The 27,265-nt window shown below is 37.9% G+C and overlaps 3 protein-coding genes across 4 annotated transcripts; 2 read left to right on the forward strand and 1 right to left on the reverse strand.

Annotated features, from left to right (window-relative positions):
• The first annotated feature begins 2,164 nt into the window (after positions 1–2,164).
• On the forward strand, positions 2,165–4,354 carry LOC140005206 (uncharacterized). Its single transcript, XM_072045769.1, has 3 exons — positions 2,165–2,527; positions 3,387–3,657; positions 3,930–4,354. Exons 1-3 carry the CDS (start codon positions 2,165–2,167, stop codon positions 4,352–4,354), a joined length of 1,059 nt encoding a protein of 352 aa, XP_071901870.1.
• A 5,985-nt stretch (positions 4,355–10,339) lies between these two features.
• On the forward strand, positions 10,340–17,342 carry LOC113722181 (ABC transporter B family member 11-like). Of its 2 annotated transcripts, none has more exons than XM_072062992.1 (12): positions 10,340–10,749; positions 11,018–11,072; positions 11,168–11,343; positions 11,433–11,654; positions 11,752–11,990; positions 12,220–12,745; positions 13,159–13,432; positions 13,919–14,808; positions 15,411–15,677; positions 15,842–16,105; positions 16,231–16,536; positions 16,824–17,342. In XM_072062992.1, exons 1-12 carry the CDS (start codon positions 10,420–10,422, stop codon positions 17,178–17,180), a joined length of 3,906 nt encoding a protein of 1,301 aa, XP_071919093.1. In that variant the 5' UTR covers positions 10,340–10,419; the 3' UTR covers positions 17,181–17,342. The 2 variants fall into 2 exon arrangements, with proteins under 2 accessions (XP_071919093.1, XP_027101467.2); XM_027245666.2 differs by having other exon boundaries at positions 10,341–10,749; positions 16,243–16,536.
• A 654-nt stretch (positions 17,343–17,996) lies between these two features.
• Positions 17,997–19,427, reverse strand: LOC140005207 (uncharacterized). Its single transcript, XM_072045776.1, has 2 exons — positions 19,094–19,427; positions 17,997–18,814 (listed from the first exon to the last, which is right to left on the reverse strand). Exons 1-2 carry the CDS (start codon positions 19,425–19,427, stop codon positions 17,997–17,999), a joined length of 1,152 nt encoding a protein of 383 aa, XP_071901877.1.
• Positions 19,428–27,265: the final 7,838 nt, after the last annotated feature.

The following is a 27,265-nucleotide window of genomic DNA, read 5'->3' on the forward strand; positions in this document are numbered from 1 at the left end:
CAAGTGAGACTTGGTTACGAGCCATATGCCTATTCAAAAGAACCGTTAATGCAAAGCAAAGAGGGGACCCCAAAGTAAAAAGGTAACAAATAGTCTTAAAGGCATGAACAACCTCAAAGCCCTACCTACAGTGACTGATCAACTCCAAATGTGGAGTAGAAAATGAAAGTAAGGTCAATACTAGAAAAATAGGATTTTCCAGTTTCACGCAACCCTATTTGAAAAATCATATCTCAAGTTTTGTAAGTCCAAAATTAATAAAGGCTATACCGTTGGAAAATACATTCAAAGGACTACAACTTTCCAGAAAACACCATTGTAAGACTCGGAACGCAAGTCAGTCAAATTCAAGTCGCAAGTCGCTGCTTTATCCAGTGGAAGACAGAACAGGTACAATATTTCAGTCAACTTTGAAAAATTACCATAAATTGGACAGATAGAAACAGGGTCTGAAATTTACACGATTTATATCCCTATGAATCTAGTTTAAAACGCAACAAACAAAACTCAAGTCTGACATTTCTACATCAAGATATAGAAAATCTCCCGAGACTGCACAGAAGCTCCTGCAAACATTTGGACGGCACTTCCCCTTGTCTTTCTTTACTTTTCCAACCAAACCTCAATACCCAATCACAAACTATCAAGCACCTTTAGTTAGAGCCACAATACCCTTCAAAACAACCAAATGGTATCTCAACAAAGAAACCCTAGAAAAGCCCCAATTATATATACCCTAAAACCAAAAGACAGTTTTGACGTCATTTTGCGGTTTTGGCACCATTGGCACTATGATTATCAGATGGAGGTGAAATACACACCGTTTCGAAGCTAAGAGATAGGGTTACAATGTTGAAGAAGGCCACTCAGTCCAGTTTGTAGTGAAACCAGGTCAAAAATGCAATATACAAAACCAGAACAGTAAAGACAGGTTAACAAACCGCATTCTGGTTAACGAACCGTAATTCAGGCTACCTAAGTCCAAATAAAGTGATTCCAAAGCCATCCCAAAGCTAAGACATAAGGCTACATTGCTTCAGAAGACCTCAACAACCAAATCAGAAGTATTCCCAACCAAATTAACCAATTACAGAAGCAATTCTCAAGTTCGGGTGAAACCAGGGCAGCAGGGGTATTTCAATCTTTTCACAAGCTACGCTACTCCGATTGGTCTGAAATTTTTCAGGAAACTCTAAAATATCATTCCCTAAACTTTCATGTTTTAACCTAAGTCTAATTCGGCCTCTAACTATGATGAACAGTGCCGGGCAGAATTAAGGGAAATGAAACCCTAACTTTCCAAATTTCCTTCCAAAACAGAAATTTCCTGCAATTAACCACTTTTCCCACCTTCTAGCTTCCTTAAATATCATTTTCAATCATCATACATGACCACATAATAATAATCATATGAAAACAGAAAAATCATGAGTAAATAGAAAATGTCATCAATCTCAACCAAAATCACGAAATAACACCAAATATCATCCCTTAGGTTACCACAAGTCATGAATTAAACATCATTAGATGGAGGAGAGGGGTTCCTTCACTACTCTCCTTAGCAATACAAGAGAGGGAGTAACTAATCACCTTAGCCTTCCAAACAACTCCACTAAACACCTCACAATCACTAAGTGAAGGGGTTTTATGGAACAAAAGCAAGATTAAATGGTTGATTTGTTGGATTTGAACAAGATTGAAGCAAGAACTTGGAGAGTTTTCTTCCCTTGTTTTCTAGAGAGAGAGAGTCGTCCAAGGATTGGAGAAAATGGTGAATTTTTGGTGAATTTTGGTATTAATTTGGTAAAGTGATGAATAGTGGTCAAAATTGTAAGACTTAATCACATGGTGACACTTGTCACCCTATTAAATGCATGTATATCCCTTTGTTTCCTCTCACACCAATCCACTTGGTAACCTCTACTTATCTCATAGCACCCGATAATTTAAACCCAGTATCCAAAACTTAACCTAGTTGGCCGAATTTTTCCGAACTTTCCGCACTAGCGGGTCCCACGTCCAGTATACACTCTTAATTTCTCAAAAACTAATCGATATTAGAAAAATCATCTAAAAACTCTATTTATTCATAAAAATTATCTAGAAATTTTTTGGATAAAAAAAATGCAGAAAACATGCCATTAAAGGGAATAAAACCTAGAAAATGAGAGAATTACGGGTTCTCACAGGATTCATACACAAGAGCGAGTCACCTTGGGGCGCTCCAGTGCTATTTGTAGAAAAGAAGGATGGGAGTTTAAGGTTATGCATTGATTATCGAGAGTTGAATGTAGTAACCATTAAGAACAAATATCCTTTGCCCCACATCGATGACTTGCTTGATCAATTACAATGGGCCATGGTGTTTTCTAAGTTGGATTTTCAACAGGGATATTACCAATTGAGAATTAGAAAGGAGGATGTGCCAAAAACGGCCTTCAACACTCGATATGGGCATTTTGAGTTTGCAGTAATGCCTTTTGACTTAACCAATGCCCCAGCAGCCTTCATGGATTCAATGCATCAGGTGTTTAAACCTTATTTGGATAGGTTCGTGGTAGTGTTTATTGATGATATCTTGGTGTATTCGAAAACAAGGGAGGAGCATGAACAACACTTGAGAATAGTGTTGCAAACCTTAAGAGAGCACCAGTTGTTTGCTAAATTTATCAAGTGTGAATTTTGATTAGAGAAAGTGGCGTTCCTAGGCCATATAATTTCAAAAGATGGACTTACTATAGACCCGGCTAAAGTGAAAGCTGTTGCCAAATGGAAACGGCCGGAGACTCCTACCAAAATTTGAAGTTTTCTGGGTCTAGCGGGGTACTACCGCCGGTTTATAAAGAATTTCTCAAAAATTGCGGGACTCCTAACTAATTTGACCAAGAAACAAGGAAAATACATGTGGGATACTAAGTGTGAAAATAGTTTCTAAGAGCTTGGTGCTAGTGTTAGCCTTGCCCAACGGGAAGGATAGCTATACGGTTTATACCGATACTTCGAGAGAAGGGTTAGGGTGTGTTCTGATGTAAAATAGGAATGTAATTGCCTATGCTTCTCGAAAGTTAAAGTCTCATGAGCAAAACTATCCAACCCATAACTTAGAGCTTGCGGCAATTGTATTTGCTTTGAAGAAGTGACGGCATTATTTGTATGGGGTGACATTTGAGGTACACACGAATCATAAGAGCCTTAAATACTTATTCTCTCATAAAGAGCTAAATCTGAGACAACATCGGTGGGTGGAGTTTTTAGAAGACTATGATTGTACGATTAATTACCATCCAGGAACGGCTAATGTTGTAGCAAATGCCTTAAATCGAAAGGCTTAACTTGCAAGTTTAATGGTGGGCAAATGAAGCTTGTTAGAAAATGTATGTGAATAGAACCCTCATCTGGAGCCGCGAAAAGTTATTTTGGGAAATATTGAGGTGAAATCGACACTGTTGGATCGAATTAAGGAGGGCCAAATGAAAGAACCAACGGTACAGAAATGGGTGGAAAGAGTGAAGAAGGGAGAATTGCCTGATTTTAACCTAGGTCTTGATGGGATTTTGAGGTTTCGAAATCGCGTCGTTGTACCTGAAGATGAAGAACTGAAGAAGGAGATTTTGGAGGAATCTCACCGTTCTAGGTATACGGTGCATCCAGATAGTGGTAAGATGTACCAAGATCTCAAAAGCCTGTATTGGTGGGATAATATGAAGGCGGAGATTGCTCAGTTTATACAAAAGTGTCTTACGTGCCAACAAGTGAAAGCTGAGCATCAAAAACCATCGAATCTATTACAGCCTTTAGAGATACCTGAATGGAAATAGGAGCGCACATAACGATGGATTTTATATCAGGGTTACCACAAACTCAAAAAGGTCATGATGCGATTTGAGTGATAGTAGACCGATTAACTAAGACCGCACATTTCTTGCCAGTTAATATGAAATACTCTTTAGAGAAACTTGCCAAACTCTATATGGATAAAGTGGTGAGACTACATGGGGTACCAGTGAGTATCGTATCCGATAGGGATCCTAAATTTGTATCTCGATTCTGGCAAAAGCTGCAAGAGGCTGTAGGAACTAAGTTGAGTTATAGTACAGCGTATCATCCTCAAACTGATGGACAGTCTGAGAGAACCATTCAAACTCGTGAGGATATGTTGAGAACCTGTATTGTAGATTTTGGAGGGAGTTGGAGCCAATACCTAACCTTGGTTGAGTTGTCATATAACAATAGTTATCACTCTTCTATTCAAATGGCCCCCTATGAAGTATTGTATGAGCAACGGTGCCGATCACCTATTCATTGGGATGAAGTAGGAGAGAGAAAGATCATAGATCCGACCACGATACCATAGGTTGAGGAAGCCTACGAAAGGGTAAAGGTAATTCGTCAGAGGTTTCAAACGGCCCAAAACCGACAAAAGAGCTATGCCGATCATCGGAGGAAAGATTTGGAGTTTGAGATAGGAGATAAGGTGTTTCTTAGGGTTACCTCGTTGAAAGGAAAAATTAAAGCAGGAAAAGGAAAAAAGTTACAACTGAGGTACATAGGACCGTTTAATATACTCCAATGGATAGGAAATGTGGCTTATCAACTAAAGTTACCAGCTAGTTTGTCTCGGATCCATGACGTGTTTCATGTTTCTTTGCTTAAGAAATATCATCCGGATTCGACTCACATTTTGCCCGCAGAAGATATTGAACTGGACGAGTCTTTGACCTATGAGGAACGACCCATTCGAGTACTGGATAGGAAGATGAAGGACTTGAGAAATAAGTAAATTCCCCTGGTTAAGGTTCTATGGAGACACCATGAGGTGGAGGAAGCAACCTGGGAGCTAGAGAAAGACATGCAAGAGAAGTATCCCAAGTTGTTTACAACTAAAGGTATAAATTTCGAGGTCGAAATTCTCTTAAGGGGAAGAGAGCGTGAGGACTTGTAAAATCCCTCATATTTTTTTTAAAATTCCCTTTTATTTGGAATTTATTCCTTTATAATAGCCTTACTACTCATTCACTTCCTTAATAGTTACAATTAATCATAGATCCAAGGGTTTTTCCTTTACTTTCATTGTTAAAGTAAACTAGAGTTTTTATGTCTTTTGGTAGTGTGTTTACTCAGTACGGAGTGTGTACTAAATTTGAAGATTAAGAGTGAGTTTTAAATAAGAGAAAGTGTATGATTAGAAGTGATAATAATAAGTTAGTTAATCATAAGTTAAAACCCTAGTACACGCGATTTAAGGAAAATCGGTTTGATCCGACGGGTACTGTTTGCTACCGATTGAATACACCACTTGACCACTACTTTATTACCTTAATCCCCTTGTTATTATTTCATAAATATCAGCCTTAATTATCCTTGAGAGAGCCGAAATTATTGGCCAAAAAGAAAGGAAAAAGAAGAAAAATTAAAGATGTAATCTTGAGGTGACAAGTGGCAAACATCCAAGGGTTGTTTTACCAACCAATTTCCTTCATTTTTATCACCAAATTCACTTCATTTCCTCTTCATTTCTTCACATTCCAGCTGAGCTTAAGGGAGAGAAAAACCAAGTGAGCAAACTCCAACTTTCACCTTGAATTATCTTCATTTGAGAGAAATCACCCAATCCAAACCAATTAAACTTTCATTTTAGTACTTAGGAAGCTTTGTGTGGTAAAAGTTGTGGAAGAAAGGGGTGTGGTTCTCACCTACAAGCACTTTTTGGGAAGGTACCATGGCTGTCTTTCCTTTTTCTCTTCTTAATCTTGCTAAAGTTTGGATAGAAACTCTTAATCTTGGGTTATGACGGTTAATTAGTGAGTTGTGGATGATATGGTGGAATGTTTAGCTAGGGTTTACATGTTCAACCTTGATTATGGTTATCTACCTATTAAATGATGTTATTGAACTAGTAATTGATGGTTTTGATGATAGAGTACTTGTTAGATATGAATTTCTAGAGTAAAAGTTCAAATTCTAGAAAGTTGAAACCAATCTGTTCTGTTCTAACCTGTTTAAGTCGACCATGTTAGAAGCCAAATCAGGCCTAAGTCAAAACATGAAAGTTGTAGGGAATGGAGTTATATATCTTTCTATAAAATTTCAGCTCAATCTAGGGACTGTAGCATATGAAATGATAAAATTACCCCTGACTGCCAAATGCACTTTTTAGCAGACAGTTTTCTGTTTTCTCTGATATTGCACCTTTTGACCTTGAAAATGAATTAAATGGCTGTCGAAGACTTCATAAGACTTGTAGTTCTCTGTCTTAGCTTCAAAATGGTATAAAGTTTACCCCAAACCGATAGCCGTAGCTTCCGTTGTGATCGAAATGCCAAGAGACGTCAAACCTACTATTTTGTTGTGTGTCCTTAAACTTGGTTTCCAGTCGCATTACTAGTATTGTTTTGTACTTGAATGACATTAAGCCTAATTGAAGGGCTATTGTGGTAACATTGCTTGTGTGTGACTTTGGGTTGATTTGAGGGAAACAATGAAGCCATTAATGGTTGGAAACTAGCTAAATACAAGGGGCATGCCGCCCAAATTTTTACTCAAGGACTAGGAGTGTGTACTTGTGATTCGAGTGAAGAATTGAGGTTGAATTGAACACGATTTGTCTAGGGTATTCGAGTCTACTTTCGTAGAGATATATAAGTTGGAATTTGACCGAAACTTGTACCCCTGGAAAAATTAAAGTAACGACTAATAGAAATACGTTTTTCTCGTCTCTTCGACTCAAATGGAAATTTCACAGTTTAATCGTTTCAAAGTTTTAAGAGTGAGCATGAGTTTTATGAATATTCCTCAAATGAGTTTCAATTACTTGTCTTCGTTAAATGAAACGCGTAAGTTTTGAACCTTAGTTGATTTCAAAACTCTTAAACGGTGTTTTATCGCAAATTTGGACTCCAAACCAGGAGTAATACCTGAACGTGATCCAAAGAAGCACAAATCTTTGGTGAATGTTTCCAAATATCTGATTGAATTTGATACTTGTTTTCAATATTTGACCAATGTGATCGAATGATATGTGATTGATTTGATCGGGCAAAGGTGTACTTTATCGCACTTGTCCTAATGTACTATATTCTTGTTCATTGATTGGAAGTGAATTGATGTACATGCATATGATTCATATCTTGTCTGGAATTCTAGAAACCCTGTGGCTAGTTAGTCGAGTCGAGCCGGTAAGGGTTTGGTCGATTCGATAACGAACCCTGGGTCATTAGTTTTGTCGAATGGAGTGTTATCTCCTCGACTAATCGGTATACTCGAGTATTACCACCAATATTTATCTTGGAGTGCGGCCCAGTAAGGGATTTGGTTGGTGGACGGAGATTGGAGTTAAGTGGAGTACTACTGGACTAGTTACCTTACTCGAAAATTGACGGAGTGTCAACTAATATACGATCAAGCTATGGTGGAGCCAATTTACAAGAGCAACTGTATCCTTTTACATGAAATGTTAAATATTTAATGTTTGGTCATTCGAAGTGTTATTGCTCATTTTCTTGATTTGTTAATGCTCGCTATTTTACTATTATGATATTGTCACTTGTACTTACTGGTCAACTTGCTATTTGGGACCTCACTGAGATTTATGTCACTCTATTAGTTTTGTTTTCCTTACAGGGAGTACGAGCGAGGCGTGAAACTTGTACAGGTTAGCGTAGTCTAGTTTTTGGAAATTTTGTAATTGTACTCACACTAATCGCTCGATTAGGGTTGAATGTATTTAGAATTCTAATCTTTTGATGTGTTTGGGATTGTATGGAAGTTTGAGACAGGAATGAATGTATTTGTATGTTGAAATTTGACAACTGTTGTTTCCTTTACGTTAAGAAGTTGTGAATTATATTATTCGAAATAGTGAGTGAGTCCTGGCGAGAGTTGGACAGGCGGTCCGCTAAATCCTGAGTTACGCCCTAGGGGAAGGTGAGGTCGTCACATATTCAAAGAAATAAAATAAAGTAAAATAAAGTAGAGAAAATTTTTCTAGATCCTCACATAAGTGGTCCTACTATCTTAAGCTTTACGCACTACTAATCAGTTCCTAATCATTTCGTTATAAAGCAAAGTTTAAAATGATTAAAATCTAAACTTGTCATTAGCATGTTAATTAGAAGACTTATTGGTAAAGCTTAGTACGTGAGCATTTAATAAAATTGAAATATGAAATATGAAATCTAAAATCTGAAATATGAATCTATTAAATTGCTGAATTATTAAATACTTGAGCGTATTTTGCTTTAAGTGATAAGTAATAACTTATCGCTTATTATTTGGAGTAAATTTTATTTAGATAAGTTAGAACTATTTAATTAATTAAGATGTTATATTTTTAGTTATCAAACACATCTGAACATGTTAAGATCTAAATTGATTAAGTCTAAGTGTTTCGTTGGGTTATCAAACAGGTTAGTATCTTCAGCCCTTCAACTTACCTGCTGCAGTCCCTCGTTTCTTCCAAATGAAAATGAAGCATAATGTAAACTTTTCTCTAATATAATACTTCCTAAATAACTTGGCAAAACGTTGAACTTTCAAATATTTAAACAATCTTTTAATTGCTTTTTGTTTCATCACCTACGAAGAAGACATAATTGAACCAGACAGGGCCAAGTGGTCCTATTGTCTTAAGCTTTTCTCGCTACTAATCAGTTCCTAATCATTACGTTATAAAGCAAACTTTAAAATGATTAGAATCTAAACTTGTCGGTAGCATGTTAATCAAGAAACTTATTAGTCAAGCTCAGTGCATTACATTAAGTTATTATCTTCAGCCCTTCAACTAAATGAAAATGAAGCTTAATATTAACCTGTATTGGCGCGTGTCATTTCGTATCTCTGGAAAAGTTAAAAAAACCACATGATTAATATTTTCGCCTTTCAGAACAAAGAGTGGTACCACAAATTTCATCATAGGTGACGACATCCTAATTAGCAAACATCATTCAACAGCCATGATTGCAAAGCTCCGAATATTTCACAGCACTGGTTGTTGAAATAAAAGACAGATATTGTGGAACTTTTAAGATCTTTATCAGTTGTCATGCATCAAATGTCTATGTTTAAAGTTAGTCACACATATATTTTAGATGAAATATTCAATGCTTTATACGACTTTGATTTAAATGGTGTTTATAAAAATTTATTCTCTCCAGATTTATGTGTTTCTGGCAGTTCCGTTCCAAAAGGACCAATTAAATTTCTTGATTACCGGTTTTTTTTTTTTTTTTTTGTGGGGGAAGGGGGAGGCCACTTTTTTTTTTAACGTAGCTAAAATTTCCATTTATTTTTTGTTTCTTGTTGGATGTATCCTATTTCTGGGCTATTGAGTAAATGAGTGTTTATTTACTTCAAAGAATTCCATTCCCGGTTTTCGTTAAGTAACTGGAGTACTTTTTTTTTTTTTACACTTTTTTGTTGTCATGAAGATTCAGCATTTTTTTTTTTTTTTTGCCCTTTTGATGGTCCATGATACAACACTTCTAAATGTGCTAAACTATTAGAAGAAAATTAAAAGTACTGATGCTCAGAGCACTTGCATTTGAGAAAAGAACTAGTAACCATGCAAATTTGATACTACATTATTGGCTCCCAAATAGGGCTGCAAACGAATCGAGCCACTCGCGAGCGGCTCGAGTCGAACTCGAGCTCAGAATATTAAGCTCGTTAACTCGCGAGCCGGCTCGCGAGTTTGAGTATATATATATTTTTTTATTTTTATTTTTATTTAATAATAAAATTATGTATATTATATATATTTTTTTTATTTTTTATTTTCATAGTAAAATTACGTATATATCCTTAATATTTTATTATTTATTAAGAAAAAAATATTATTTTATTTATTTTGTTTTAAAATAAAATAATTATTTTTTATTTTTTTCGAGCTCGAGCTCGGCTCGACTTGATTTGAGTTAAGATCGAGCTTGAAAATTGCCGGCTCGTCGAGCTCGAGTTCGAGTTTGATAAAATGTAGTCGAGACTTGGCTCGATTAGCTCAAAACTCGACTCGACTCGACTCGGCTCGTTTGCAACCCTACTCCCAAAGACTAATACCTGTCTTAGAATTCAAGTGGTTTTTTATTTCCATACTGGAAAGCTGTGCATATCTTTTAGTTCTTTTAAGATTTTAGTGATGTTTGTTATTTCCCTTATCATTAATTACATTATCTTTAGTTTTGCTTGTTGCATACATTTGAAGGAATCATGTTGGAATTTCCGTACAAGGATTTTTCTGCATTATTTGATGCTCAATAAAGGTGATTTCCAATGGTAAAATATAAATTATCGCCACTTCAAACTGCTCATTTCACCCCATAATCACTTAAAAAACTATCACTTTCTGTATATAAATTGAGTGATAGAATGCTAAGGATACAGGCACATCATTTCCATTGAGTCTGGGATACTGATATCTGATAAATGGAGAACCAGCACGCTAGTCAAGTGATGGCTGAGGGGAGTTGCTCCAATGGAGACATGATCAACGTCCGGAACACTTCACTGGAAGCATCAGGCAATCAAGAAGTTCCAGTCAAGTCTAGAAATAAAAAGGAAGTGGCTGATAAAGTCCCATACTGCAAGCTGTTCTCCTTAGCTGATTCTGTTGACGTTTTCTTGATGGTAGTTGGTACGGTCACAGCAGTTGCAAGTGGGATTTGCGTACCCCTTTTGGCAGTGGTATTGGGAGAGACAATCAACTCTTTCGGAAAGACTCTGGATAGAAAAGAAATTGTACATGAAGTTTCAAAGGTATCAAGCACTCTAGTTTAACAAACAGATTCTTAATTATTGACATTTTGGTTTCTTTCAGGAGATAGAAAATAGACAACGGTATGCTGTTCAGTTTGGGTAGATATTTTGTGTAGATATTTCAAATTTTCAACTCTGTAACTTCCATTCAAAGTTATCTCAAAGAAGCTTACAATTTATACTCTGTGAATGCAAGTGTTGCAATGGTATCTTGATGGACTATGTGTCGGGAAGTCCTATTTTATCTGACTCACAAATTCATGTACAGGTATCTTTAAAGTTTGTGTACTTGGCTCTGAGTTCTGGTGTCACATCTTTTTTTCGTGAGTTACTTTCGTTTCCTGATTAGCAATGTTCTCTATAATTTCATGATGAGTATTGGAGAAAAACTCAACAATGCGCCCTTTTTCCTTGGCAGAGGTAGCTTGCTGGACAATCACAGGAGAAAGGCAGGCAGCTCGGATGAGAAGTTCATATCTGCGATCTTTACTAATGCAAGATATTGCATTTTTTGACAAAGAAACTAGTACTGGTGAAATTATTGAGAGGATATCAAGGGATACTATTATTATTCAAGATGCCATGGGTGAAAAGGTATCATGGCTCAACTCATAGTCATAACAAGAAGTTCTTAGCATCATTGGAGCATAATATGATACTTTTCTATTTGATGCAAACAACAGGTTGGAAAATTCATACAGTTGTCAGCTTCTTTTTTTGGAGGCTTTATTATAGCTTTTATCAAGGGGTGGCTACTCTCCTTGGTAATGTTATCTTCAATCCCACCACTTGTCCTTACTGCCTTTGCAATGACTATCCTAATGGCAAAGCTAGCATCTCACGGACAAGCAGCCTATTCCGCAGCAGCTACACTGGTTGAACAGACTCTTAGTGCTATTCGAACAGTAAGAATACTGTTAGAATGGAAATTCTGAAAATGGTGTTTTTTTAAGCTTTTTCGCTTTCAATTATACATGACTAGCAAAAGATTTTGGATTTCAGGTTGCATCTTTTACAGGGGAGATGCAAGCTATTGCAGAATATGACAAATCCCTAAATAAAGCTTACAAATCCGGTGTGCAAGAGGGCTTGGCAGCCGGTTTGGGTTCTGGTGTCTTTATGTTTGTTTTCTACTGCTGCTATGGTTTAGCCATATGGGTTGGGGCCAAGATGATCTTGGAGAAACACTATTCAGGAGGAGATGTCCTGAATGTAACACTCGCAATACTAACGGGATCCTTGTGAGTAACATTCTTCTTTGTGTGTATGCGTGTGGGAATAGAAAAAGGAATGCTTCTTTGCATGTCATGTTTCCAAGTGTACTTCAAAATCCACTACATTAGAATGCAGAAATTGCATAGGAAGATTTATTTCATAGGGGTTAGGATGGCCTTGACTGGGTGAATTTGATTTCATATGCATGACCCCTTGAAATGCTAATAACATCTAGCTGTTTTGATTTTCTGGCAGTTCAATTGGGCAAGCATCCCCATGCTTGAGTGCATTTGCATTGGGACAAGCTGCGGCTTTTAGAATGTTTCAGATAATGAATAGAAAGCCATTAATCAGTCCATCCATTTTAGATGGATTGAAATTGGATAATATGGTTGGTACTATAGAATTGAAGAATGTCTATTTCAGCTATCCAGCAAGGGTGCATGAACGAATTCTTAGTGAATTTTCTCTCTTCATAAAAAGTGGAACAACTGCAGCATTGGTTGGACGAAGTGGAAGTGGAAAATCAACAGTGCTGAGCCTTATCGAGAGATTTTATGATCCACAAGCAGGTGAAGTTCTGTTAGATGGTATCAACATCAAAGATTTTCAACTCAAGTGGATCAGAAGCAAAATTGGTCTTGTGAGCCAAGAACCTATCTTATTTGCTTCGAGCATTAGGGAAAATATTGCATATGGGAAGGATAATGCAAGCCTTGAAGAAATACAAGCTGCTGCACAACACGCCAATGCTGCAAAGTTCATAGAGAAACTACCTCAGGTTTAGCTTTGAGACTCTTTTGAATTGTTTACTTGGATAGCACAAACTTTATGTTTGCAAAGATGTATTTTTTCAGTAACAGTTAAACAAATTGTCATCAAAAGCTTGGCATGTAATCAATCATTACTTTAGGTTCTGAAAAATTAAGCCGTGCACCAGCAAGTTGCAACTAAGGACAATACCATGAACCTGGAGTAGTAGTACATGAACAGATCTTTCTCATGGTTGTTAACAATGGTTTCTCCAAGATAAGTTGATAGTTAACTGGCATGGATACGAAATCAAGAAATTCAGAAGTAATAATTAAATGAAACTATCTTCATGAGAGAACTCGTCTTCTCATAATATTCCTTTCTGTTCACTTTTATTTTGACAGCTTTCCCTTTTGACATTTCTAATGTTAATATGTTCAGGGACTAGACACGATGGTTGGTTTGCATGGAATTCAGATGTCAGGGGGACAAAAGCAGAGAATCGCAATAGCTAGAGCAATTCTCAAAGACCCCAGAATTTTGCTACTGGATGAAGCTACAAGTGCTCTTGATGCAGAATCTGAGAGGATTGTGCAAGAAGCTCTGGATGCGATTATGGTCAACCGAACTACTGTTATTGTAGCACATCGTTTGAGTACAGTGAAGAACGCAGACAAAATTGCTGTAATTCATCAAGGAAAGATTGTTGAAGAAGGTCAGTACTTGTGTGATATATAAACTGAATGATCGGTTAATTACTAGTAGGTAAAAGTGATGGTTTAGAACAACAATGAATAGCTAAAATGTTTCGTGAATAAGCAAGTCTTGTGTTATAATTGTAGCAGATAATTCACGACTAAGATGTCTCCAATGTTTCCCCTTTGAAAGCATTGTGATTTGAATTCCGCAAACTTAAAGGGTAAGGACCCTAGTTTTTCAAACCAAAGGATGATCAGCAGCTATCAAAAGACTTATTGGAATTTGGATGGAGGTACTTGTTATATTTTCTCATCTTATCAAGAACGATTGTTGATAAGGTTCACATATTTCTAGAAATTTTCATGCTTTGTTGAAGTTTCCTCAGAATGTAAATGAGGAGTTATCATGGTTGAGGATTCTTTTCAACTATATCTATTTCTTTCTCGTTCCATTAGGCTTACAGGAAATGCTTATTGCTAATTTAATCATTTAAAACTTTCAGGCTTACATACTGAGCTACTAAATAATCCTGGGGGAGTATATTTTGAGCTTGTACGATTACAACAGCTTAGCAAAGAATCCGATGAGCATATTGTGGATAATCAGGATGGCTCAGGGATTAAAACAGATTCAGGAAGACATTCAAGCCAGAGTATTTCCTCTCTGAGATCCATAAGCCGATGCTCATCTGGATTAAGTAACAGTAGCCATCACTCATTCTCCATTTCAACTGGTCTGCCTACTGTTGTCAATATGGTTGATATGGCAGTTGGAGAATCGCAAGAATCAGCTTCCATGCCATCAAAGATGGACCATCAAGTTCCACTTTACCGCTTGGCCTACGTTAACAAACAAGAAATTCCAGAATTATTGCTTGGTTCTTTGGCAGCTGTTGTTACTGGTGCTATATTACCAATTTTTGGTGTAATTTTATCAGGAGCAATCAAGACCTTCTATGAGCCTGCTTATGAACTTCAGAAGAAATCAAGATTTTGGGCGTTAATGCTAATAGTTCTTGGGGGGTCTTCTTTACTGGCAACACCATTAAAAACATACTTTTTTGCTGTGGCAGGATGTAAGCTAATCAGACGAATTCGGTTGAAATGCTTTGAAAGAATAATTCATATGGACATAAGTTGGTTTGACAGGCAGGAGAATTCAAGTGGTAGAATTAGCTCTCGGCTTGCCATTGATGCAACATGTGTAAGAAGTCTAGTTGGCGAATCACTTTCCTCGCTTGTTCAGAATAGTTCAACAGCTTTTGCTGGTTTGGCTATTGGTTTTGGAGCAAGCTGGCAGTTATCTCTCATAGTAATAGTAATGTTACCACTGATTGGCCTTCACGGGTACATGAATATGAAATCCTTAAGTGGATTCAGTGCAGATGCAAAGGTTAGTTCAAGACCTTGATTACTGTTGGGAGGTTCAAATGTATGAGATATTGACTTTCGAAAGAGAAATCAGAAACTCATAATTACTTGCATTCTTGTCTGGTACAAGGTCTTGAGATAATAAGTTTAGGCACTATACCAAGTTATTCTTGTTATAACCACAGAGCCATCATTACAGTGCTTTTAAATTACAACTAGGTGCATACTTTGTTTTTGCCATAAAATTTGATATTTCTTCAGTTTTTAGAGATTTGATTAAATATCTGTAGGCAGGACAATTTGTTAATAGTTGCTGCACTGGAAGTGAAACAAACAATACTTTGAGAAATGAACAATTTAGAAATAAATAAGTACTGCGAGTGATGTTTAGTGTCTTTAGGAGTTTGTGTATGTTCTGATGATTTCAAAACTTACCATGCAAAAGGGAACAGAAGACTGATATTCGTTGCGGTACTAGATCTGAACTCGGGTAATAAGCTGACACCTTTGCATCTTCTTTGTGTTGGAAAGAAACTAATTGCCCAAAAGTTTTCATAGCCAAAGTATTTGTTTCTGGAATTGAGGGATTATGCAATAAAAGTTGACATTTCATTCTGTTTACAGAAGCTGTACGAGGATTCCACTCAAGTAGCCAGTGATGCAGTTGGAAGTATTCGAACAGTTGCATCCTTTTCTGCAGAGGATAAGGTGATACAACTGTTTAAGAAGAAGTGTAAACGTCCTATGACATTAGGAATAAAACAAGGATTATATAGTGGTGTAGGATATGGTTTGTCCATGTTCTTCCTGTACTCTGCTTATGCAACCATTTTCTATTTTGGAGCTAGACTCATTAAGGCTGGCAACATAACCTTTGGTGAGGTTTTCCAGGTAAGATTCATAATATATCGTTTTTCATTATCATTTTTCTAGCCGCTAAAGATTAAAGTCGTTTACCATTTCTATTTGAATTTGAGCTTCCTCCACTTAACAAATTGGCAGGTTCATATCATTTCTATTACATTTGTTCTTATTCCACTTAACATAATTGGCAGGTTTTCTATGGCCTGAGTTTGGCAGCTGTCAGTATATCTACATCAGGTGCCCTTAGTCCAGACACTAGCAAAGGGAGGAGTGGAGCTGCTTCTATCTTTGCACTTCTTGACCAGAAGTCACCCATAGACTCGAGTGAGACCTCAGGAATTACGTTAGACAATGTGAAGGGAGACATACTATTTCAACACGTCAGCTTCAAATATCCCAGTAGACCTGATGTTCCAATTTTTGAAGATCTTTGTTTGGCTATTGAGTCTTGCAAGGTAAAGTCTCATGAATGGTCTTCAGTTTCTTTATTTGTTTAATTTTACTTTACTTCACCCTTAGTCAGTAGGTAATCAAAAAGAGAAACTGGTTTTAGTTGTCAACTGAAACTAATTATGTGCAGTTCGTTGTTCAGACACTTGCTCTGGTTGGAGAAAGTGGGAGCGGAAAATCTACTGTCATTTCATTGCTGCAAAGATTTTATGATCCTAATTCAGGTGAAATAACATTAGACGGAGTAGAAATCCGAAGGCTGAATTTAAGATGGTTAAGGCAGCAGATGGGATTGGTAAGTCAGGAGCCAGTTTTATTTAATGGCACAATTCGCGCCAACATTGCATATGGCAAAGAAGACAGCGCCAGAGAGGCCGAAATTATATCTGCAGCGGAAATTGCAAATGCTCACAAGTTCATAAGCAGCTTACAGCAGGTCTAAACACACCATATTTCTTATCTTAGTTGTTTCCGAAATTCATAATTCATTCAAAAAGCATCTATTTGAATTGAGTACAGAAAGATTGATCGAGTATTTTGGATCGCTTCTACGAGAAAGGAGGCAGATACATTCACTCCTTAGACCTTTTGCAAACAGAAACTTACCTTCCTTATTACCTTGTCATCCTTTCCTGTTGACTTCACATATTTTTACTATCCAATCTTGTTTTTGACATTTTAAAGTGCTCTGTTGATTAATTCCCCAAAGATTAATAAATTCAGGGGTACGACACACAAGTTGGTGAAAGAGGGATACATTTGTCAGGAGGACAGAAGCAAAGAGTGGCCATTGCTCGAGCAATTGTAAGGTCCCCCAAGATTCTACTTCTTGATGAGGCCACTAGTGCTCTTGATGCTGAATCTGAAAAAGTAGTCCACGATGCATTGGATCAAGCTATTGTGGGAAAAACCACAATCATGGTGGCACACAGGCTGTCCACAATTAAGTGTGCAGACTTGATTGCAGTTATTCAAAATGGAGTTATTAAGGAGAAAGGGAACCATGAAAGCTTGATTAGTATGAAAGATGGCATCTATGCTTCCCTCGTAGAACAATATGCTAGTGCTTCATCAATGTGAAGGAAGGCTTTAACATCTTCTTTTCACAAGATTGAAGTTATAGAGCAATCTTCTTCTTACTCTGTAATTGTGGCTTATGCAATTTGGACATGAATATATTACACTTGCAGTGTATGAAACATCATAGCCCAATCTATCTAATGAATCAGATTACTCTTCTAATACCTAGCCCCATATCAGTTTGGAAAATGAGTACTGTAATCGACATTCTTGGGTCATGGGCTGCTTAAAGTTTTGCTTTAGCATTCTGAACCAACAATCTATAATCAATTATTGTTTTTTAACGTCAACAATCTTCACTACTCCCATACTGTGCAAAAGGGGAAGTCCAACTGAGCTTGTGTGAGGATTGGGGACTAAATCTTTAAACCAAACAAGTACACAGCTATATTTTTTCTGAAAAAAGAAAACATCTAATCTAGTGCACAGAAGAGTTCTAGGAGGCTTCCCTGACCATTGGACCAAGACCTAATAGTTTATAATCAAAAGTTATTTGCTTAGCCTCCTGCATTGAGTGTTGCAATGGGCATCAGAGCAACCCGTGTATGGCCCTTACATCAGTTAATAAGTGGTATTGGATCATGACTATACAAGGTGTGCAGAAACTTAGTGCTGTGTTGGATTAAGTACATGTTGACCTAAAGACGGGAACTGAGAACCACATCTGGTGCTCTTATAAGCTGGCTCTAAATTATGGATTAGGCAAGCTTTACAAGGATGCAAAAGCCTCAAGGGATGAATGTAAAGTCTATATCAGGTTGGAAAGTATGATCTTTTTTTTTTTTTTTTTGTCAAACATCATAAATTCATTTCATTTCATGAACTTGATATTACAAGATTGGATACATCAGAATTTCTCCCTTCGTAATCCTTTTGTGCACTCTCATGGAGCCATATGGGAAAATACTCTTCCCATTCAATATTTTTAGTTAGCTTTACCGCAAATTTTGCTAAGCTATGTGCACAGCTATTTCCAGCTCTATGAACAAAAGAAAAGGTACATTGCTCAAACAAACATCTCATATTTGCAATGTCTTCAAGGACAGTAGCTGTCCTGGTATGATGCTCCTTTTCCTTGTTGATCATGTCCACTACCTCCTTGCAATCAGACTGGAATTCTACTTCCTTCCGGTTTGCATCGCAAGCCATTTGCATTCCCATCCGAATTGCTGCTGCTTCCTCCACTTGTGGCTCGCTAGCTTTTAGTTCAGCTCTTGCCCATGCTTTCATCATTTTTCCTTCTGCATTCCTAGCCACAGCACTTATGCCTGTTCTCTCTGTGTTTTGTGAAAATGCAGCATCAGAATTTATCTTTATCTGTCCTCTTGAGGGTGGCTTCCATTCCTCGCTTCTATTTGAGCTTGTTGTTTGTTGAATGAACTCTCCATCTAAACTTTTTTGGGCTTCTATATACTCATTCCACTCTACCATAGCTTTCTGTACTGACTTCCTTGGATCTGCATCTTTTTCATCAAAAGCTTTCCTGTTCCTCATCTTCCATATTTGCCAGAGGATATTTACAGTTAGCGCTATATGCTCCTGTCCTTGTTCCCTCTTTTTTGCGCCTAATATCCCTTCCCACCATCTTACAAAATTGCCTCTCATATCCTTCAAACCATCCCATTGTACTGGTGCTAGTTTCCAGGTAGTTTCAACAGTGTTGCAAAAAAACAGCATATGTTTGATTGTTTCCACCTCTTCCCCACAACTTCTACACATTGGACTGCCTTTACCTATTCTCCTGCTTATTTCTTCATTTACTGGCAGGCTGTGATGTAGACACCTCCAGATGAAATGTTTTAGTTTGTGTTTCATCGGTAAGGACCACACCCCTTTCCAGATTTTTGAGCTCTGTTGGTCATAGCTCATACCCCCTCTATCCTCTTGCATCCTTTCCTTGTGCTATTGCTGACTTGCTCTCATTGCTACATCATAGGTTGACTTCATAGTGAACACACCTGAATTGGTGTATCTCCAATACAGTCTATCTTGGCAGCCTGTTATACTTAGTGGTATAGCCTTTATCTTCTGGATATCTTCTATAAACCAACGATTCAGTGTTCTTTGGTTCCATTTTCCATTTGTTATCAGTTCATCTACTTTCCTTATGGTGCACTGTGGACCTCTCCGAGTTTTTATCCTGCCATCATCACTCCCTGGTGTCCAAATATCCTGCCAGATATCGATTGTTGTTCCATCACCTACTCTCTTCGCTATCCCTTTTGTCAACAGTTTCCTGCTTCCCATTATGCTTTTTGTGACAGCCCCACCTCACTCTAAGGCGAACCAAAGGGTTCGGCGGATCGCCTGCTCAGCTCTCGCCAGGACTACGGAGTCGAACCTCACAAACCCTATAGTACGCGCGAGAACCCAATGAAAACGAACAACTGGAGACCACCAAAAGTTAAAACAGAGTTTATCAAACCATATGGAAGTACGGGACATCGATTAAACACTTATACATATATTTACATCGGAGTCTTGAACAAATGAACCAAAATACAAGCCAAAGTATTCACGCTACACAAAATACAATTAGGGTTTCAGTTACAGAGGAGTATAAGCAAGAGAAGTCCTACAACTAGCTCAACTCTTTTCTTCCAAAAATCTTGGTTTCAAAACATGGAACCCTGTAAGGAAAACAAAATAACGGGAAGGGAGTGAGCTTATACCCAATGAGGTACCAGACATATAGCAGTAAAATCATAACATCTCACGTTTAACAAATCAGGTACACATGCCAGATATAAAGTAAAATAGTTAGACACAATGATTCCAATAGGAAGGATACAGGTGGCTCTCAAGAACCAGATTCCCATTTGCAGTACTTGATCCGAATCCGTTGACTCTCCGTCAACGTATTTAGAACTGACATGTCCATAGACCCCATTTTACACCAAATTCCATCCACCAAACATACCCCTACCGGGCCCGAACACCTCAACAGAAACAGAAGTGGTAATACTCGAGTATACCGGAATCAAGAGTTTCAATATCAAAAAATTCCCAGAACAGACTACCGTGGTTCGTTAACTAATCGACCAGGCCCTTGCCGGTCCGACTCGAGTAACTAGCCACAGGTGTTGAGCTCAAAGATCACAGAAAAGTCGTTGGATACCAACCTCCCAACGACGTCCGAACAGACTCAGATACAGATAACAGATTATACACAGTAAGGAGGCATATAGACAGACAGTAGATATATAGACAGAAAAGAGAACGAGTGTGATAAAGTACACCCTCGTCTCAAACAGAATAAACGGATAGTACAATCATTCAGATCACAGATTGCAAGTGCAGAAATCAAGTTAAGCAACAAATGAGGGGAGTGGTACACTCACCGGTTAAAGCAAGGATACGTCAAAAGTTTCAACCAAGGTAGGGCTCTAATCACCAAGAAATCCTAGAATAACCAAGGTAAATAATTATGGTTCCCACAGTCATAAATCCAGTAAATGGAATGCATAAATGAGGCTCGACTACATGTCGTACGCCTTTCCAAGTTAAGCACTAGTACAAAAGAATAAAATATGACTTTTGAGCAAAAGGATAACAGTTGATCCTAGGGTTACAAACAACTCCTAAAACCCATTATTTTTACCAAGATCAGCTCAACTTGAAAGAATCGCGTAGCCCTAAAATTTTAGGCAGCATGCCTTCTGTATTTACCTATTTTCCAGCCATTTATTGTTTCATTATTTTCCTCAACCAATCCCAAAGTCATACACAATATGAATTCATCACAACAGCCGTTCAATAGGCTCAAAGTCATTCTAGTACAAGATTTAGCTAGGAAAATGACCGGAAATGAATTTTAAGCTAAGAAACCAAAAGGCAGATTCACTGCTACTTAGCGTATCGGACATAACCGAACCTACACTTATTGGATTGAAGTACAAGTTATACCGTTTCGAAGCTAAGACAAAGGGTTATAACTTTGATGAAGACTACTTAGTCTAGTTCTCACCCTAACTAAGTTAAAGTTACCAAAACAACCCCAGATTTTCCAGTTCGAAGCTTACTATGAAATTCAACTAGCAGTCCTGATTCATTCAATCATATCTCAGTACACACCACTCCGATTCAGGTAATTCCAAAGCCATTTGAAAGCTAAGATACAAAGATTTAATTCTTAAGAAGACATCGACAACCAATTCGATAATATTCCTGGTCAAACTAATCAATTACAGAAGCTAATTATCAGTTTCGGACAGAAACAGGGCAGCAGGGGTATTTCAGTCTTTTCATAGGATACATTGCTCCGATTGAGTTGAAATTTTGCAGGCAACCACAAAATATCATTCTCTCCAACTTTAATGTTTTAGCCTAAGGCTGATTCAGCATCTAACATGCTCAAATAAATTCGGACAGAACAGGCTTGCTTGGAACCCTAATTTGGAATTTTAGTTTCAAACCAATAATTTTTCACAAACAATCATTTCCAACACATACCAACTCCATCTTACACTATAACAAACCATTAATCCATGACTAAACAATAGTTTATATATTAAAACAGAAAATTCTCAATAAATAGGAAAATTTGCACATCTCAACCATAAGTCATGAAATAATCCACAAACTAACATATTCAACCTTTATAAACCTCCAATTTCACATCATTAAGGACAAAAGAGTATTTCCTTGACAACTTACCTTTGTAACTCCAATAAGTAAGATAACTAGAACTTGTTCTTCACAAATGACCACTCAACACCTTAAACTAGCTTAGCAACTCCCTTTTGTGGAGAAATTTGGAATTTAAACGGTTGGTTTGGGAGATTCAAGCAAGAAAGGAAGGAAAATTGAAGAAGCTTTCTCTCTTTTTCTCCCTTGAAGAGTTCGGCCAAGAAGCTTGAGAAGAAGATGAATTTTTGGTCAATTTTTTGTTATTAGTAAAGGTAAAGTTAAATGGTCAAAGTCCAAGATTAAGTAAGATGGTGACACTTGTCACTTTTTAAGCTTAAACTTATCATTTTGTTTCTCCAATACTAATCCATCTATGTAACCTCCAATTATCTCTTAACACCTAGTAAATAAATCCCTTTATGTAAAATTTAACCTAATCGGTCGAATTTTATCGAACTTACCGCACTAGCGAGTCCCACATCCGGTATACACTCTTAAAATCTTATAAACTAACTTATACTAGAAAAATGATTTAAAAATCATATATACTCATAAAAATTTTTTTAAAAATTTTTTCGTATCAATAAAATGTGGAAAAGCGTGCAATTAAAAGAAAATAAAACCTAGCAATTAAGAAAATTACGGGTTTTCACACTCTCTCTCCCTTAAAGAAATTTCGTCCTCAAAATTTTCTTATCAACGGAATCTTTCAAAATCTAAGGTACCCAACGGATCGTACCTTCTACGTGTTCAGACGAGTCAGGGACTTGATGGTGTTCTAAAGAATATACCCGAGCCGGTACCTTCAATCCATCCCCTTCCTTTTTCGACTGTCTAGGGTTAGTCTTAGTGGGTTGCGGGGTCCCTTTTCCTTTTCGTAATCGAACTGGGCAATCAGCAATCCAATGATTGGCACTTTCGCAGCGCAGCATTTTCTCTCTTTCTTCCAACAATTTGCCTCCGTATGATTTGGCCCTCCGCAATATCCACAGGGACCATGAGTAGCAGAGACCGGTCCCCCCTGAGAGACATCCCGTGACACCCCTGGTTGTCGTGCTCCCTCGTTTCTCTTTCCAATCTTAGGGGGTGTACTTGTACCCTCTTGCTCGGAGCTACTCCCAAGAAAGCCCCTTTTCTTGGTTTGGAAGTTTTTCACCTGCAGCCTAGCATTCTCTACCCGTTGCGTCTTCTCTACGGCATCGCTGAAGGCGTTAATTTGGGCTATGGCTAGATCTTTCTGGATCTCCACGTTCAGACCCTGGATGAATCGCCGTATTCTTTGTTGCTCGGTCACGATGAGTTCGGGTGCGAATTTGGATAGTCGGGTGAATTGGCTCTCATACTCGGCCACCGTCTGGGTCTCTTGACAAAGTCGGATAAATTCATCCTCCTTTTGTTCCTGAACTAGAGGAGGAAAGAATTTAGCGTTGAACTACCGCATAAAGTTCACCCAAGTCCTGGGCGTTTGCTCTCGATCTCACTTTTGTCGTATTACCTTCCACCAGGAACGGGCCGCCCCTTTCAGTTGAAAAATAGCAAAAGTCACCTGCCGTTCCTCCGTGTAGTGCAGGGCAGCAAAAATATCTACCATTTTCTCTAACCACCTTTCGGCTACATCTGGATCGGGTCCCCCAATAAACTTTGGTGGGGCAAACTTCTGGAACCTCTCGAGGGCCCGATCCTCGCTCTCCACGTGATTACCAGGGTTCCCAGGGTTGGGGTTAGGGTTGTGACCCTGTTGGTGCACCACTTGAGCTAGCAAATCAGTCATTTGCTGCATGGCAGTAGCTATTTGGACGTTGGGGTCAACCCTAGGTTCAGGGTTTGGTCCAGACGAGGTTTTCACAGTGCCCCTTTTAGACGTGGGTTGCCTAATTCCACGCCCACGGCCTCGTCCACTACGAGTGCCCTCCATTGATCTAAGTCAATCTAAAGTCGAGGTGCAAAAATAATATTAAAGATAATTATAAGCATAAGCAAATAACAAGAGGTACACACAAATCAAAAGCATATATATACACAACTGTATCGAACCAGTCACACAGTAGCAGTCAATTAGATACAACCAAAAGAGGTCCATGAAGGTAGCGGGGTCATCCAAAAGTACAATAAACGAACTAGATTAAAAGTACAAAAGCAACTAACGAAAAGTTATTTCCTTTCTAGGTCTCCATCCCTAATCTACGAGAATGCCACAATTTATATCTTAATCCAGGTTAATCATACTTACGAATACCCGAACAAACCACATGAAGTTCCATAGAATCAAATTTCTAGTTCGCCCAAGTCCTTTCTAACCTAGACTCTCATCTCTTTCGTATCCGGGCGCAAGAATCCCATCTAAGATAATTCACAACTCGAGCCGGCCGGTCCCAAGAGTAAATCATCCATATATGAAAGATTCCTATCCGACATACATACCTAGCTTTCTCAAGTTCCATGATAAAGATCTTTACACTTATGACATGCACGGTTCATAACTTATACTCAAACAAGCACTTAGACACATTCACGAAATCAGAACCATAACACCACTTGGCCCAAACTCACTCCGCGCAGAGACCACGCGAAGCAGCCCTGATACCACCTGTGACAGCCCCACCTCAACCTAAGGCGAACCAAAGGGTTCGACGGACCGCCTGTCCAACTCTCGATAGAACTACGGAGTTGAATCTCACAAACCCTATAGTACGCGCGAGAACCCAATGAAAATGAACAACTGGAGACCACCAAAAGTTAAAATAGAGCTTACCAAACCATACGGAAGTAAGGGAAGTCGATTAAACACTTATACATATATTTACATCGGAATCTTGAACAAATGAACCAAAATAAAAGCCAAAGTATTCACGCTACACAAAATACAATTAGGGTTTCAGTTACAGAGGAGCATAAGCAAGAGAAGTCCTACAACTAGCTCAACTCTTTTCTTCCAAAAATCTTGGTTTCAAAACATGGAACCCTGTAAGGAAAACAAAATAACGGGAAGGGGGTGAGCTTATGCCCAATGAGGTACCGGACATATAGCAGTAAAATCATAACATCTCACGTTTAACAAATCAGGTACACATGCCAGATATAAAGTGAAATAGTTAGACACAATGATTCCAATATGAAGGATACAGGTGGCTCTCAGGAGCCAGATTCCCATTTGCAGTACTTGATCCGAACCCGTTGACTCTCCGTCAATGTATTTAGAACTGACATGTCCGTAGACCTCACTTTACACCAAATTCTATCCACCAAACATACCCCTACCGAGCCCGAACACCTCAACAGAAACAGAAGTGGTAATACTTGAGTATACCGGAATCAAGAGTTTCAATACCCAAAGATTCCCAGAAGAGACTACCGTGGTTCGTTATCTATTCGACCAGACCCTTGCCGGTCCGACTTGAGTAACTAGCCACTGGTGTTGAGTTCAAAGGTCACAGAAAGGTCGTTGGATACCAACCTCCCAACGACGTCCGAGCAGACTCAGATACAGATAACAGATTATACACAGTAAGGAGGCATATAGACAGACAGTAGATATACAGACAGATAAGAGAACGAGTGTGATAAAGTATACCCTCATCTCAAACAGAATAAACAGATAGTACAATCATTCAGATCACAGATTTCAAGTGCAGAAATCCAGTTAAGCAACAAATGAGGGGAATGGTACACTCACCGGTTAAAGCAAGGATACGTCAAAAGTTTCAACCAAGGTAGGGCTCTAATAACCAAGAAACCCTAGAATAACCAAGGTAAATAATTATGGTTCCCACAGTCATAAATCCAGTAAATGGAATGCATAAATGAGGCTCGACTACACGTCGTACGCCTTTCCAAGTTAAGTACTAGTACAAAAGAATAAAATATGACTTTTGAGCAAAAGGATAACAGTTGGTTCTAGGGTTACAAACAACTCCTAAAATCCATCATTTTTACCAAAATCAATTCAACTTGAAAGAATCGTATAGCCCTAAAATTTTGAGCAGCATGTCCTCTGTATTTACCTATTTTCCAATCATTTATGGCTTCATTATTTTTCTCAACCAATCCCAAAGTCATACACAATATAAATTCATCACAACATCCATTCAATAGGCTCAAAGTCATTCAAGTACAAGATTTAGCTAGGAAAATGACCGGAAATGAATTTTAAGCTAAGAAACCAAAAGGCAGATTCACTGCTACTTAGCGTATCGGAGATAACCGAAGCTACACTTATTGGATTGAAGTACAAGTTATACCGTTTCGAAGCTAAGATAGAGGGCTATAACTTTGATGAAGACTACTTAGTCTAGTTCTCACCCTAACTAAGTCAAAGTTATCAAAACAACCCCAGATTTTCCAGTTTGAACGTCACTGTGAAATTCAACTAGTAGTCCTGATTAATTCAATCATATCTCAGCATACACCACTCCGATTCAGGTAATTCCAAAGCCATTTGAAAGCTAAGATACAAATATTTAATTCTTAAGTAGACATCAACAACCAATTCAGTAATATTTTTAGTCAAACTAATCAATTACAGAAGCTGATTATCAGTTTCGGATAGAAACAGGGCAGCAGGGGTATTTCTATTGTTTCACAGGTTACGCTACTCCGATTGAGCTGAAATTTTGTAGGCAACCACAAAACATCATTATCTCAAACTTTCATGTTTTAGCCTAAAGCTGATTCAGCATCTAATATGCTCAAATAAATTCAGACAGAACAGGCTTGCTTGGAATCCTAATCCGGAATTTTAGTTTCAAACCAACAATTTTTCACAAACAATCATTTCCAACACATACCAACTCTATCTTACACTATAACAAACCATTAATCCATGACTAAACAATAATTTCTATATTAAAACAGAAAATCCTCAATAAATAGGAAAATTTGCACATCTCAACCATAAGTCATGAAATAATCCACAAACTAACATATTCAACCTTTATAAACCTCCAATTTGACATCATTAAGGACAAAAGAGAATTTCCTTGACAACTTACCCTTGTAACTCCAATAAGTAAGATAACTAGAACTTGTTCTTCACAAATGACCACTCAACACCTTAAACTAGCTTAGCAACTCCCTTTTGTGGAGAAATTTGGAATTTAAACGGTTGGTTTGGGAGATTCAAGCAAGAAAGGAAGGAAAATTGAAGAAGCTTTCTCTCTTTTTCTCCCTTGAAGAGTTCGGCCAAGAAGCTTGAGAAGAAGATGAATTTTTGGTCAATTTTTGGTTATTAGGAAAGGTAAAGTTAAATGGTCAAAGTCCAAGATTAAGTAAGATGGTGACACTTGTCACCTTTTAAGTTTAAACTTATCCTCTTGTCTCTCCAATACTAATCCATCTATGTAACCTCCAATTATCTCTTAACACCTAGTAAATAAATCCATTTATGCAAAACTTAACCTAATCGGCCGAATTTTATCAAACTTACCGCACTAGTGGGTCCCAAGTCCGGTATACACTCT

This window comes from Coffea arabica, chromosome 1c (assembly GCF_036785885.1).
Source record: "Coffea arabica cultivar ET-39 chromosome 1c, Coffea Arabica ET-39 HiFi, whole genome shotgun sequence".
Classification (NCBI taxonomy): domain Eukaryota; kingdom Viridiplantae; phylum Streptophyta; class Magnoliopsida; order Gentianales; family Rubiaceae; genus Coffea; species Coffea arabica.

What these genes read in the sequence shown, in the direction of transcription:
- LOC113722181 (XM_072062992.1), top strand. Translation starts at nt 10,420, where the DNA reads ATGGAGAACCAGCACGCTAGTCAAGTGATGGCTGAGGGGAGTTGCTCC. An exon ending in TGGTGTCACATCTTTTTTTC is followed by an intron (nt 11,073 to 11,167) that starts GTGAGTTACTTT and finishes TTTCCTTGGCAG; the next exon opens with AGGTAGCTTGCTGGACAATC. An exon ending in TCATAGAGAAACTACCTCAG is followed by an intron (nt 12,746 to 13,158) that starts GTTTAGCTTTGA and finishes TAATATGTTCAG; the next exon opens with GGACTAGACACGATGGTTGG.
- LOC140005206 (XM_072045769.1), top strand. Translation starts at nt 2,165, where the DNA reads ATGAGAGAATTACGGGTTCTCACAGGATTCATACACAAGAGCGAGTCA. An exon ending in TCATGGATTCAATGCATCAG is followed by an intron (nt 2,528 to 3,386) that starts GTGTTTAAACCT and finishes GTATGTGAATAG; the next exon opens with AACCCTCATCTGGAGCCGCG. An exon ending in TACGGTGCATCCAGATAGTG is followed by an intron (nt 3,658 to 3,929) that starts GTAAGATGTACC and finishes ATTTCTTGCCAG; the next exon opens with TTAATATGAAATACTCTTTA.
- LOC140005207 (XM_072045776.1), bottom strand. Translation starts at nt 19,427, where the DNA reads ATGGGAAGCAGGAAACTGTTGACAAAAGGGATAGCGAAGAGAGTAGGT. An exon ending in TGATGTAGCAATGAGAGCAA is followed by an intron (nt 18,815 to 19,093) that starts GTCAGCAATAGC and finishes CCTGGAAACTAG; the next exon opens with CACCAGTACAATGGGATGGT.